This window comes from Oncorhynchus keta, chromosome 28 (assembly GCF_023373465.1).
Source record: "Oncorhynchus keta strain PuntledgeMale-10-30-2019 chromosome 28, Oket_V2, whole genome shotgun sequence".
NCBI lineage: Eukaryota > Metazoa > Chordata > Actinopteri > Salmoniformes > Salmonidae > Oncorhynchus > Oncorhynchus keta.
In genome coordinates, this window is record NC_068448.1 from 43,056,423 (window position 1) to 43,072,227 (window position 15,805).

At 45.9% G+C, this 15,805-nt stretch overlaps 1 protein-coding gene across 1 annotated transcript in view; it reads right to left on the reverse strand.

The window, feature by feature from the left end:
• LOC127912816 (bone morphogenetic protein 7-like) overlaps positions 1–1,137 on the reverse strand; it is a 50,693-nt gene extending 49,556 nt beyond the window's left edge. The window contains exon 1 of the mRNA XM_052483115.1: positions 404–1,137. Coding sequence (XP_052339075.1) covers positions 404–803 — 400 coding nt within the window. The 5' untranslated portion in view covers positions 804–1,137. The remainder of the gene's footprint in view (positions 1–403) is intronic.
• Between the last annotated feature and the right edge of the window lie 14,668 nt (positions 1,138–15,805).

The window sequence follows — 15,805 nt, forward strand, 5'->3', positions numbered from 1 at the left end:
ATCAGTGCCCGACCTCACGAATGCTCTTGTGGCTGAAAGGAAGTAAGTCCCCACAGCAATGTTCCAACATCTAGAGGAAAGCCTTCTTGTTATAAGCAGCAAAGGGGGGACCAACTCCATATTAATGCCCATGATTTTCGAATGAAATCTTCCATGGGATCTACTTTTGATCATGTAGTGTATCTCAAGTTTCACTCATGTTATTACATGTTGATGAATGTTTAATAAGATATAAGCAACTTGTTACTTATAATTTTCAAGGCATGGCTTATCTGTTTTCAAGATATCTTGAAAGGAGATATCCACCAATAAGTGCAAAACTGCAGATGGTTAAGATTAAGACTGAAAATCTGATACTGCAGGGGAACAACATGAAAAGCACAGATGGCAAGGGGTGACATACCTAAATTGACAAAGCTCATAACCATGTCTGCGTCGTTTAGGAAGTTGTTGTCCTGAAGAGTGGCTATCGGCGGCCCCTGGGTGGTGAAGATGGGTTTGTATGGGTAGGAGTACCCATCCTCTTTCCCCTCCGTGGACATGGCATTGTACAGGTCCAGCATGAACATCGGTGCCGCGTTGTGCTTCCCGTGGAGATGCGGTCGCGGCCGGTGCGGTAGCCCGAGGATCGAGAGGATTTCCCGCTGCATCTCCCGACGCTCCTGGCTCTTCAGCCGCCGGTGGATGAAACTGGAGTGGACCTCGTTGTCCAGGGTAAAGTTCGAAAAGACCGTGTCCGCAAAAACGCAGTAGCCCCAAAGTAGGAACAAAGCAGGGACACGTCTATCCAAAAATAAAACCATAATGATGCCGTGCGTAATTGCGCTGAGTGCTCTCACCCAAGACTTAGAACAAGGACATTGAACTTCGCAACAGGTTTGTTCAATACCCGTATCATTGACGGCCCCTCATGTTGAGGGAAGAGTTCCCGATTGCAACATCAATTTCACTTCAACGTCCACTTTTATTGGCTTGCCTTAAATCCACGGATCTGCACAATTTTAAATTTCGATCCTGTACCCTTTACATCCAGCTACTCCGACCCCTTTCACTATCACTGTCTCCCTGGTTCACGCGTAAAGTGCGAGGTTGACAAGACGTGTTGCAGCAAGTGCGATGAGCCGAGCTCAGCGAGCAAACTTTGAGGAGGTGGTTTATGCGCTGGGAGGAGCAGAGAGAGGGAGCGCTTTAATTGCTTTAGCCCAGACAATGTTCCTTCTCTCTCTCTCTCCATATCCCCCTCTCTCTCTCTCTGTGTGTGTGTGTGTGTGTGTGTGTGTGTGTGTGTGTGTGTGTGTGTGTGTGTGTGTGTGTGTGTGTGTGTGTGTGTGTGTGTGTGTGTGTGTGTGTGTGTGTGTGTGTGTGTGTGTGTGTGTGTGTGTGTGCGAGCGAGAGAGAGAGAGGGGGGCTCATTGGCTTGCAAGGGGTGGGTGAAGGCACAAGGGATCTCTCAAGGTGTTTGTTTTTTGTTAAATAATTGGATGGGGACATACTTACCCTCACAACAGAAGCACAGTGTGACAAAAGACCTTGATGGCTTTGAAAAAGACCCTCCATCAATGTCATGCTCTCTTTCTTTTGTTCCCTGGGAAAGGTTTTAAAGGATATTTCAGGATTTTGACAATGAAGCCCTTATTCTACTTCCCTAGAGTCAGATGAACTAGTACTAGTCGATACCATTGTTATATTTCTGTGTGCAGTTTGAAGGCAGTTGACTAGCGTTAGCGCATTTGCTAACTAGCGTTAGCGCAATCACTGGAAGTCTTTGGTAACTGGTAGCATGTTAGGATGGTAACTAGTTAGTATTGGCTCGCGAAACTACCTCTATCTTCTTTCATACTGGATGCAGCGACATGTAAATGTTATCCACAAGTTCATCTGACTCTGGGGAAATAGATGAATGGTTTCATTGCCAAAATCCTGAGGTATCCCGTTAATACCACCAATTATCTATGACAAGCACCTGATACTATTGTCTCTGTTTTATGGAGGGGTAATTATTTGCTCCTAGAGAAACTGTGTGGGCGATGTTGGCAAAGGTGTTCTGTGTTGCCTGAGTCTGCCATACAATGTGCTCATATTGTAGGTGCACTCTACCAGGACCAGAACATTACATTACAGCTTCACTATCAAAACATTCAGTCAGACAACCTCTGTAAGGTAGGATGAGACAAGTGGTGCAGGGGAAATACATGTATATCCTACAGTCTGCCTGCCCAGTCACACACATACCCATGCCTTCTGAGTGTTTAGCTATGAGTGCCCCCTGCTCCCTGTTGCCCTAGCCAGTGTAGAGGCAGGCAGGAAGTAGGTAACGACAGACAGCGCTGTGCGGTGCTCAGACACAGGGTTGAAGGGGACGGGGTGCAGATGTTTGGCAGCTGTTTCACCCCTTCCATGTGCCCCCCTGGCCACAGCACCTCTTAAACACCACACTTTAATGGAACGTTCCTGACCCTCTCGTGCACTCCACTCATGCCTTGACTGGGAGAGGGGCTTTCAGATGGCCCTTCCACCATTAATGACCACTTCATGTTGAAAGGGCTCCTCCTCACAGTGGAACGGTAAACTTTTAGCTTCACAGAGAGACTCATTTTAATGGCTCTGTAAGGTTGAGATGTTTTAGGGCCACAGCTTGCCAGGTAATTTTATTAGAGTCAAATTAGACTTCAATGGCACAGCGAGGTAGAACGGGGCCGACAGTCCCCCGGTCAATGCTGTAATTGCCGGTAGGAAAGAGAGGGAGAAAAGGGAGAGAGCATGGCTAGAGGTAGTTATAGGCCGAGCCCACCTCCCTGCCCATTAAAATGTGCTTGTTCTCCATTTCATAACAGCCCCACTCCCCTTTTTCCAGTGACAATGCAACGTGGTTTGTCTGAGAACCTGCCCTGCGTTCGCTCCATGCCTGCCAGCACTCATTCCTTGTGTGTATCCGCAAGTCACTCTATTCCTATTGAATGGCCTTTCAGCGGTAGCCTGTAACGTATAAACACTGCTATCCGGTCCCTCAGATAGAATCAGCTAATGGCCGCAGGTGTTTACATTACGGCGCTTTCCGACAGAGAACATGAAAGGGACTTCTTTTCAGTTCGAACCATAATCTCTCACTTTATACTGCAAGCTGGGGCCCCCTCGGTCCGTAGCCCCTCAGCCCTACAGCCCCTGAGCCCTGGCCTCAGTCAGTCAGTACCCAGAGAGGGGCTGCCACTCTGGGGCAGGATAATAGGAACAGACCCCCCTTTGTTTGGGCCTCCATAGCTCTGGTGACAGTCACAGTAAACAGGGGGCACAGACTGAGGCCAGGCTGGGTGAGCTGCACTGAGGGGCCTTTGACCAGGGGAACTAAAGCAGAACAAAAAGGGTTTGAGCTCTCCGCCCTTTCACTGTCACATACACACGCATTATGTATAAGTAATACACACACAAAACCACACATTGTCACACACATGTACACACACCATGTGTACACAGACACACACCAACACACAACACACGCACACACCACACACCCACACATAAACATAGACAACTACTCCTATCCTTCAGGGCCTCAAAGTCATCCTCCTTCCGCTATCCTACCATGCAGTCAGTCAGTGCAGCTGTGTGAAGGCCATTATTGGGAGAAGACACACACACAGGGGGCCCTGGTCGAGTAGACCAATCCGTGGCGTAAATTGATTAATACATTTAATACATTTAATATATTTATTAATACAATAAACATGTATATTTATAATGTGCCTTACCTGCAAGCCCTTTACGGTGCATTGTGAAAGTATTCAGACCCCTTGACTTTTTCCACATTTTGTTATGTTACAGCCTTGTACTAAAATTGATTCAATGTATGTTTTTCCTCATCAATCAACACACAACACCCCATAATGACAAAGATAAAGATAGACCATTTTTTAAACAGAAATACCTGCATAAGTATTCAGACCCTTCGCTATGAGACACAAAATTGATCTCAGGTGCATCCTATTTCAATTGATCATCCTTGAGATGTTCCTACAACTTGATTGGAGTCCACTTGTGGTAAATTCAGGCACAAACCTGTCTATATAAGGTCCCCCAATTGACAGTGCATGTCAGAGCAAAAACCAAGACATTATTGTGTCGAGGCACAGATCTGGGGAAGGGTACAAAAACATTTCTGCAGCATTGAAGGTCCCCAAGAACACAGTGGCCTCCATCATTCTTAAATGGAAGAAGTTTGGAACCACCAAGTCTCTTCCTAGTGTCACAGGCGTCAAAAGAAGTGTACCAAAGTGCAGCGTGGTGAGCGTGGTGAGCGTGGTGAGCATGGTGAGCGTGTTGAGCGTGGTGAGCGTACATTTTCTTTATTTTTAAAATGTCGCCAACAAAACATCAAACGAAAGAAACAACCGTGAAGCTTACAGGGCTAAGTGCCACAAACAAAGTTAACTACTCACACTGAAAGGAGGGGAAAAGGGCTACCTCAGTATGATTCCCAATCAGAGACAACGATAGACAGTTGTCCCTGATTGAGAACCACATCCGTCCAAAACATAGAAATAAAGAAACATACAAAAACAAAAAATAGAATGCCAACCCCACATCACACCCTGACCTAACCAAATAGAGAGATAAACGGCTCTCTAAGGTCAGGGCGTGACACCGAGAGCTGGACACCCGGTCAAACTGAGCAATTGGGGGAGAAGGGCCTTGGTCTGTAAAGTGACCAACAACCCGATGGTCACTGAGAGAGCTCCAGTATACCTCTGTGGAGATGGGAGAACGTTTCAAAAGGACAACCATCTCTGCAGCACTCCACCAATCAGGCCTTTTTGGAAGCCACTTCTCAGTAAAAGGCACAAGACAGCCCGCTTTGAGTTTTTCCAAAAGGCACCTAAAGGACTCTCAGACAATGAGAAACAAGATTCTCTGGTCTGATGAAACCAAGATTGAACTCTTTGGCCTGAATGTCAAGCGTCACGTCTGGAGGAAACCTGGCACCATCCCTACGGTGAAGCATGGTGGTGGCAGCATCATGCCGAAGGGCTGTTTTTCAGCGGGAGGGACTGGGAGACTCGCCAGGATCGAGGGAAAGATGAACAGAGCAAAGAGATCCTTGATGAAAACATGCTCCAGAGTGCTAAGGTCCACTGGGGAGAAGGTTCACATTCCAACAGGGCAACGACCCTAAGCACACAGCCAAGACAACGCAGGAGTGGCTCCAGGACAAGTATCTGAATGTTCTTGAGGGGCCCAGCCAGAGCCCGGACTTGAACCTGATCGAATATCTCTGGAGAGACATGAAAATAGATGTACAGCGACGCTGCCCATCCAAGCTGACAGAGCTTGAGAGGATCTGCAGAGAAGAGTGGGAGAAAATCACCAAGTACAGGTGTGCCAAGCTTGAAGCGTCACACCCACGAAGGCTCTAGGCTCTAATCGCTGCCAAAGGTGCTTCAACAAAGTACTGAGTAAAGGGTCTGAATGGTTATGTAAATGTGATATTTCATTATATATTTATATTATTTTAAATGGCAAAATCTTCTAAAAACCTGTTTTTGCTTTGTCATTATGGGGTTGTAGATTGATGAAAAAAAATATATAAACCATTTTAGAATAAGGCTGTAATGTAACAAAATGTGGAAAAAGTCAAGGGGTCTGAATACTTTCTGAATGCACTGTATATGTTCTGATGCAATTAAAGTGAGGAAGTTTGTCTTTCAAAGTGTTTATAGTAATTTTGTCTAAACTATCTTTGTTTTAACAAACTAGTATTAATCCGTATTAGGATAAGAGAGCTCTCACTCAAGACCTTGCACTCAAGGACAGATAATTTACCAAACACACACACGCACAGCCTCACACACACATCCACACATTGTAAAAAACAACTCTCACTCTGATCTATGCCTGCCTGCACGAACGTACACCTCCTGTTTCCTGCAGGTTGGAGCACGACAGCAGCTTCTGAGAGACAGACCACACAGCAGCTCTGTGAAACACCACTGGAACACTCACACATCTTTCTCGCACACACAAACACTCTCTTTCGCACACATACACACAATCTCAACCTCATCTGATCTCTCTTTTTCCTCTCTTCTTCTTATTCCGCGAGGAGTCTGTGCCCCTTCTCTCTCTCTCCCTCTCTCTATCTCTCTATCTCTCTCTATATATATATATATATATATATATATATATATATATATAATATCTTTAACAGAGGAGAGGTCAAAGGTAAGATTCATATTTATGTTGAGTGTTACCTCGGAGAGTGCCGAGCGGCACTCCTTTGAAGGTGTGGGGGCATTGGGGTGGGGTCCACACGAGCTGCCCTGTAGAGGGTACCGTAAAACCTGCTTTTGGCGTAAACTGACCCTCAAACGAAGCAGTGTGGAGTCAGGGGGAGGGAGGGGTGGGTGCATTTTTCTCAACTCGTTTTGGCCCAGGCCGTCCGCCCCTGTCTACATTCGCAGCACAGCCCCACTGCGTAAGCTTCACAGAGCACACAGTGGGGCCGAGGGAATGCAAGTGTTCCCCTTCTGGTGTCAGACACTTCCAGGGGCATCTACAACATATGAGACACAGCTGTGAAACGGCCGGCGTGAGAGAGAGAAGAAAATAAAACGTCTTAAAACCCATGCCCTTTGTGTTATCCATTCCCGAGGTGGATTTTTCCCAAACTGTGCTTAGCTTTACTGTAACAAAAGAGAGACTTGAGACAAACTCACACGTCTCCAATTGACACATGCTCATTTCCTGATGATGATGATGATGATGATGATGATCAGCTCATTAGATATACTGCACTTGTAGTTCTTCAACTGTCATTCAGTACCTACAGTACTTTCCTCCTGTGTCCTGTGTCTCTTCTCACCCTGTCAGACTGCAGACGGATACAGGCCACGCAGGAACACCACAGTAGTCTGGCTCTGATTCATAGCACTCAGCAGCTCTTCACACCCTAATCAGTTATGTTTTCTACTGCTGACAGGCACAGATAGCGTTTATTTAAGCCTTACCACTAATGCACCAACCACAGAGAGTTATTGCTTATCCAAAGCAGGATATTATCACCCAGACATCCACTTACCCTGTCACTCTGTGTCATCAGCGCAGAGAATCGGCCTGACGATACTCTGTTCTCTCCCCACATTACCTCACACTCATCAGTGTGTTCATATCAGGATGCGAGGGGTTAATAATGGCCCCTCCGGCTCAGCGGAGTCCCCCATTTAGACCCTTGTCTCTGTGGTGAGTGGGCCCTTGTTCTAATCAATCTGTAAGCCTGTGCTGGGCAGTCAATCGAAGCCCTGGGTGATTAGCGATCAGTCATTTCTTTTTTAGTGGAGCAGAAACACAGCCAGACCGGCCTCACTGGCCCGGGCAAAAATTTGGTGAGAAACGGGGTTAGAGGACCAGGGGAGGAGGGGTTAGAGAGGGAGGTGGACGGGGAGTTTGGGTGGGGGTGTTGGGTGGTGGTTGGGTCCGAGGAGGCAGCTCTGTTTTCTATTTGTGAGGATTAGGCTGACAGATCTGTATTTAGTTTGTTTGGACCTCAAGCTTCAGCTAATCCCCCTCACCTGCAGTGGGTGCAGCCCCCCCCTCCCTCCCTCCCCTCCCTCTTCTCCCTTTCCTCTGACCCTACAACCCCCTCAACCCCCCCCATGCTTCCCCCTTCACCCAGTACAAACACTCATCCCGAGACGCTGCCCTCTGTCTCCTCAGGTTAGGGCCTCACACTCGACACAAATCTTTCTCAGGCCAAAGGAACCGGCGGGAATCCCTGCCTCTCTGAACCAGGGGGAAGAAAGAGGACCCCAACATCTTGTGGGCTTTCATTCACAGATTATGCAGGTTTTTTTCATGGCGGGCGTTGTTGGAGTTGTTGCTCGTCACCTAGAGATAGCAATTACTTAGCTATTAAGAGCCATTACTGCGGAAGCAGCTTGTCATAGCCACTCAGGAGCGAAAGGGAGACCTCTGCTAAAGCAGCGCATTAGGAGATATTCAGGGTCAGGTCAGGGGCAGAGACCTTTTTCCTTCCAAGTCCTGGCTCCCACACACTCCCAAACAAGCCCTGAGCATTCTGCAAGACCACCGTGCCCCTACAAACACACAGAACATGCATGCAAGTCATTTGTTAAGGAGGAGACTCCAAAATGACCTAACGTTTCCAGAATTCAGAAGAGATTGTCTGTTATAACAATACAATGACATGGATTTCATGCCTCTAATTGCCAGATGAAAGGAATGGCCCCAGGCAAATATTAACTCATTTTAGCGACAGTTTTTTTTTCTTCACAGCAGGCCTCAGAGAGAGAGAGAGAGAAAGGAGAGAGGGGGGATAGAGAGAGAGAGATAGAGAGAAAGGAGAGAGAGAGGGGGAGAGAAATATATAGAGAGAGAGATAGAGAGTGGGGTGTGGGGTTCTCTTTTTAGTGAGAAATGAAAGCTTCCCCCACTCAGCCCTGTGGTGTTGTGAGGTAGGCAGGAATTTGAGGCTCAGTGGTGGTTTCGCTGTAGGGGTCACAGAGGTACCGACAAATGTTTGGAGGGTCTTGGGGTGGAGTGCATGCAGTCTGCAGCTGGTGGAGTGACGGCACAGTATGGAGCGACACACACACACACACACACACACACACACACACACACACACACACACACACACACACACACACACACACACACACACACACACACACACACACACACACACACACACACACACACACACACACATTCCGGGTAACACACTCCTAATGAGAAGCAGTTATGGCATCTCACAGAAAATTACAGCCATTTCCTGATGTGTCGGACAGCACCACTGTCGCTTCGTGTTTCACTGACAACACATGTTCACAGACACAAAAACAGCTGTTTAGACTGTGTGGGTGTCTGCTAAAGATAATTATGTGCACAGCCTTAACACAAATAAGGCACCCAGAAACAAATTACGGACAACACATGCACAATTTTCAATGAGCAAATGCCAAAATCAAAGACCTCAATTTCTCAATTTCAGTCAGACTAGATTAGCCAATGATTTGTATCTACCCACACTCTGTAAGAACACACGCACACACACAGGAAGGAATATTGGACAAGTTGCAGCAGGCCCGTGTCAGGAGATGCTAATAAGGTTTAGTAGGTTGCTATGAGGTGCTAACTGGTCCACACACACTGGCCCTGGGTCCATATTCATTTAATTCCAGTGTAGGTTTTATTTCATTCCTCCTCCACAAGAATGTAACCAAACATGTCCAAACACTTTTTCGAAGCTGACAAGTTCCGGGTGGTATTGTTGGACAATGTAGATACGACCATGGACACTCAACAGAGCCATGAGGAAGTCAACAGGTATGTTTCCTTCCACACATCAGTGCTTGACTAGGGTTGGAGCTGAGTACACCACACCTCAAATGTTCTACCATTTAAGCTCCTGTTCCTCTTATTAGTTTCAAAAGTATGAAAAGTATTGTGGAGCTCCGGCATCCAAATGTAAACAGTATCAAATCAAATCAAGTTTTATTCGTCACATACACATGGTTAGCAGATGTTAATGCGAGTGTAGCGAAATGCTTGTGCTTCTAGTTCCGACAATGCAGTAATAACCAACAAGTAATCTAACTAACAATTCCAAAACTACTGTCTTATACACAGTGTAAGGGGATAAAGAATATGTACATAAGGATATATGAATGAGTGATGGTACAGGGCAGCATACAGTAGATGGTATCGAGTACAGTATATACATATGAGATGAGTATGTAGACAAAGTAAACAAATTGGCATAGTTAAAGTGGCTAGTGATACATGTATTACATAAGGATGCAGTCGATGATATAGAGTACAGTATATACGTATGCATATGAGATGAATAATGTAGGGTAAGTAACATTATATAAGGTAGCATTGTTTAAAGTGGCTAGTGATATATTTACATCATTTCCCATCAATTCCCATTATTAAAGTGGCTGGAGTTGGGTCAGTGTCAATGTCAGTGTGTTGGCAGCAGCCACTCAATGTTAGTGGTGGCTGTTTAACAGTCTGATGGCCTTGAGATAGAAGCTGTTTTTCAGTCTCTCGGTCCCAGCTTTGATGCACCTGTACTGACCTCGCCTTCTGGATGATAGCGGGGTGAACAGGCAGTGGCTCGGGTGGTTGATGTCCTTGATGATCTTTATGGCCTTCCTGTAACATCGGGTGGTGTAGGTGTCCTGGAGGGCAGGTAGTTTGCTCTGGAGAGCCTTACGGTTGAGGGCGGAGCAGTTGCCGTACCAGGCGGTGATACAGCCCGCCAGGATGCTCTCGATTGTGCATCTGTAGAAGTTTGTGAGTGCTTTTGGTAACAAGCCGAATTTCTTCGACCTCCTGAGGTTGAAGAGGCGCTGCTGCGCCTTCTTCACGACACTGTCTGTGTGAGTGTACCAATTCAGTTTGTCTGTGATGTGTATGCCGAGGAACTTAAAACTTGCTACCCTCTCCACTACTGTTCCATCGATGTGGATAGGGGGGTGTTCCCTCTGCTGTTTCCTGAAGTCCACAATCATCTCCTTAGTTTTGTTGACGTTGAGTGTGAGGTTATTTTCCTGACACCACACTCCGAGGGCCCTCACCTCCTCCCTGTAGGCCGTCTCGTCGTTGTTGGTAATCAAGCCTACCACTGTTGTGTCGTCAGCAAACTTGATGATTGAGTTGGAGGCGTGCGTGGCCACGCAGTCGTGGGTGAACAGGGAGTAAAGGAGAGGGCTCAGAACGCACCCTTGTGGGGCCCCCGTGTTGAGGATCAGCGGGAAGGAGATGTTGTTGCCTACCCTCACCACCTGGGGGCGGCCCGTCAGGAAGTCCAGTACCCAGTTGCACAGGGCGGGGTCGAGACCCAGGGTCTCAAGCTTGATGACGAGCTTGGAGGGTACTATGGTGTTGAATGCCGAGCAGTAGTCGATGAACAGCATTCTCACATAGGTATTCCTCTTGTCCAGATGGGTTAGGGCAGTGTGCAGTGTGGTTGAGATTGCATCGTCTGTGGACCTATTTGGGCGGTAAGCAAATTGGAGTGGGTCTAGGGTGTCAGGTAGGGTGGAGGTGATATGGTCCTTGACTAGTCTCTCAAAGCACTTCATGATGACGGAAGTGAGTGCTACGGGCGGTAGTCGTTTAGCTCAGTTACCTTAGCTTTCTTGGGAACAGGAACAATGGTGGCCCTCTTGAAGCATGTGGGAACAGCAGACTGGTATAGTGATTGATTGAATATGTCCGTAAACACACCGGCCAGCTGGTCTGCGCATGCTCTGAGGGCGCGGCTGGGGATGCCGTCTGGGCCTGCAGCCTTGCGAGGGTTAACACGTTTAAATGTCTTACTCACCTCGGCTGCAGTGAAGGAGAGACCGCATGTTTTCGTTGCAGGCCGTGTCAGTGGCACTGTATTGTCCTCAAAGCGGGCAAAAAAGTTATTTAGTCTGCATGGGCGCAAGACATCCTGGTCCGTGACTGGGCTGGGTTTCTGCTTGTAGTCCGTGATTGACTGTAGACCCTGCCACATGCCTCTTGTGTCTGAGCTGTTGAATTGAGACTCTACTTTGTCTCTGTATATATACGGCTGTGATTATAATCGAAGAGAATTCTCTTGGTACATAATGCGGTCTACATTTGATTGTGAGGAATTCTAAATCAGGTGAACAGAAGGATTTGAATTCCTGTATGTTTCTTTCATCACACCATGTCTCGCTAGTCATGAGGCATACAACCCCGCCACTCTTTTTACCAGAAAGATGTTTGTTTCTGTCGGCACGATGCGTGGAGAAACCCGTTGGCTGCACCGCCCCGGATAGCGTCTCTCCAGTGAGCCATGTTTCCGTGAAGCAGAGAACGTTACAGTCTCTGATGTCCCTCTGGAATGCTACCCTTGCTCGGATTTCATCAACCTTGTTGTCAAGAGACTGGACATTGGCAAGAAGAATGCTAGGGAGTGGTGCACGATGTGCCCGTGTCCGGAGTCTGACCAGAAGACCGCTACGTTTCCCTCTTTTACGAAGTCGTTTTTTGGGGTCGCTGCATGGAATCAATTCCGTTGACCTGTTTGTAAGGCAGAACACAGGATCCTCGTCGCGGAAAACATATTATTGGTCGTACTGATGGTGAGTTGACGCTGATCTTATATTCAGTAGTTCTTCTCGACTGTATGTAATGAAACCTAAGATGACCTGGGGTACTAATGTAAGAAATAACACATAAAAAAAACAAAAAACTGCATAGTTTCCTAGGAACGCGAAGCGAGGCGGCCATCTCTGTCGGCGTCGGAAACAACCAGCAACCACAATGAGTACCAGTCCTATTTCAGTCCAAGTCAATCATGTGGTACACAGATAACCCTTGCCGATGTGATAGGCTTGCCTATGCTAGGTATGGGCATAATATTCTAGACAATGTTCTTGCAGTTGTTGTTTTTTGTGTGTTAAAAAAAAGGGGTGGATCAGCTTAATATTGGGGAAATATTGTTACTTCCATCAATGTAATTGTACGCATCATTTCCAATCCCCCATATATTTTTGGGGGTAAATATATATATCCATATACATACATACACGCATGCATACATATACACATACAGAGGGGCAAAAAAATATTTAGTCCGCCACCAATTGTGCAAGTCCTCCCACTTAAAAAGATGAGAGAGGCCTGTAATTTTCATCATAGGTACACTTCAACTATGACAGACAAAATGAGAAGAAAAAAAAAAGAAAATCACATTGTAGGGTTTTTAATGAATTTATTTTCAAATGATGGTGGAAAATAAGTATTTAGTCAATAACAAATGTGTATCCCAATACTTTGTTATATACCCTTTGTTGGCAATGACAGAGGTCAAACGTTTTCTGTAAGTCTTCACAAGGTTTTCACACACTGTTGCTGATGTTTTGGCCCATTCCTCCATGCAGATCTCCTCTAGAGCAGTGATGTTTTGGGGCTGTTGCTGGGCAACACGGACTTTCAACTCCCTCCAAAGATTTTCTATGGGGTTGTGATCTGGAGACTGGCTAGGCCACTCCAGGACCTTGAAATGCTTCTTACGAAGCCACTCCTTCGTTGCACGGGCGGTGTGTTTGGGATCATTGTCATGCTGAAAGACCCAGCCACGTTTCATCTTCAATGCCCTTGCTGATGGAAGGAGGTTTTTACACAAAATCACACGATACATGGCCCCATTCATTCTTTCCTTTACACGAATCAGTCGTCCTGGTCCCTTTGCAGAAAAACAGCCCCAAAGCATGATGTTTCCACCCCCATGCTTCACAGTAGGTATGGTGTTCTTTGGATGCAACTCAGCATTCTTTGTCCTCCAAACACGAGTTGAGTTTTTACCAAAAAGTTATATTTTGGTTTCATCTGACCATATGACATTCTGCCAATCTTCTTCTGGATCATCCAAATGCTCTCTTGCAAACTTCAGACGGGCCTGGACATGTACTGGCTTAAGCAGGGGGACACACGTCTGGCACTGCAGGATTTGAGTCCCTGGCGGCGTAGTGTGTTACTGATGGTTCGCTTTGTTACTTTGGTCCTAGCTCTCTGTAGGTCATTCACAAGGTCCCACCGTGTGGTTCTGGGATTTTTGCTCACCTCTCTTGTGATCATTCTGACCCCACGGGGTGAGATTTTGCGTGGAGCCCCAGATCGAGGGGGATTATCAGTGGTCTTGTGTGTCTTCCATTTCCTAATAATTGCTCCCACAGTTGATTTCTTCAAACCAAGCTGCTTACCTATTGCAGATTCAGTCTTCCCAGCCTAGTGCAGGTCTACAATTTTGTTTCTGGTGTCCTTTGACAGCTCTTTGGTCTTGGCCATAGTGGAGTTTGGAGTGTGCCTGTTTGAGGTTGTGGACAGGTGTCTTTTATACTGATAACAAGTTCAAGCAGGTGACATTAATACAGGTAACGAGTGGAGGACAGAGGAGCCTCTTAAAGAAGAAGTTACAGGTCTGTGAGAGCCAGAATTTTTTTTCTCATTTTGTCTGTCATAGTTAAAATGTACCTATGATGAAAATTACAGGCCTCTCTCATCTTTTTAAGTGGGAGAACTTGCACAATTGGTGGCTGACCAAATACTTTTTTGCCCCAATGTATACATACACATACCTATATGGATATACATACTTTTTTAAGAATGTACCTTTATTATTCCCCTTCAAACCTTACCACCCTTCCCCCAGTTAGAGTAAACTAATAAACACTTAGGCTTCTATCTTCAGTTTATACCTTCAGTTAATTTGTGCAGTTTTTACTTCCTAGGTCTATTGGCGTATTGGCTCAACAGAGTTTAAAGAGGAGACATTTTATGTGTCGACATACGCTTGTGAAAAAAAATGACAGGATTGTTTGAATCAGTTTGAATTTGTGGTCCACAGATTTTCCCATGAATAACTGGTGTACTTTCGTTAAGACTGTAGGCTAGAACTACCACCAAGGTTTATTTCCTCTATTTTGATTCTCAGCCAGGAACTTGTAAACCTGCATTGAAAAGGCGATTCTAGAGATAATGATCAGTCTGTCTAAAGATGATTTGTTCCTACCCAACCAATCCAAGTTGGTCAATGTAAGGTAAGCTACTCACTTTGTTACTATAATGTAAAGCTTTTGGGCCTTTTTCTTATCCATACAGTGCATTCAGACCCCCTTTACTTTTTCCACATTTTTGTCACGTTACAACTTTATTCTAAAATGTATTAAATATTTTTTCTTCCCCATCAATCGACACACAAAACTCCATCCATAATGACAAAGAGAAAATAGGTTTTTAGACATTTTTGCATATTTATAACAAATAAGAAACTATTCAGACCCTTTGCTAAGAGACATGAAATTGAGATCAGGTGCATCCTGTTTCCATTGATCATCCTTCAGATGTTTTTCCAACTTGATTGGAGTCCACCTGTGGTAAAAATCAATTGATTGGGACATCATTTGGAAAGGAACATACCTATCTACAGTATATAAGGTCCCACAGTTGACAACGCATGTCAGAGCTAAAAACAAGACGTAGAGCTACGAGACAGGATTGTGTTGAGGCACAGACCTGGGGACGGGTACCAAAACATTTCTGCAGCATTGAAGGTCCCCAAGAACACAGTGGACTCCATCATTCTTAAATGGAAGAAGTTTGGAACCACGAAGAGACTCTTCCTAGAGCTGGCCACCCAGCCAAACTGAGCAATCGGAGGAGAAGGGCCTTGGTCAGGGAGGTGTCCAAGAACTCATTGGTCACTCTGACCGAGCTCCAGAGTTCCTCTGTGGAGATGGGAGAACCTTCCAGAAGGTAAATCATCTCTGCAGCACTCCTGCAATCAGGTGTTTCTGGTAGAGTGGCCAGACGGAAGCCATTGACTGTATGTTTGTTTTACTCCATGTGTAACTCTGTGTCGTTGTATGTGTCAAACAGCTTTGCTTTATCTTGGCCAGGTCGCAATTGTAAATGAGAACTTGTTCTCAACTTGCCTCCCTGGTTAAATAAAGGTGAAATAAGTCAAATAAATACAATTTCTCAGTAAAAGGCACAGGACAGCCCGCTTGGACTTTGCCAAAAGGAACCTAAAGACTCTCAGACAATGAGAAACAAGATTCTCTGGTCTGATGAAACCAAGATTGAACTATTTGGCCCGAAAGCCAAGCATCACATCTGGATGAAACCTGGCACCATCCCTACGGTGAAGCATGGTGGTGGCAGCATTATGCTGAGGGGATGATTTTCAGGGGCAGGGTCTGGGAGACTAGTCAGGATTGAGGGAAAGATGAACGGAACAAAGTACAGAGAGATCATTGATGAAAACCTC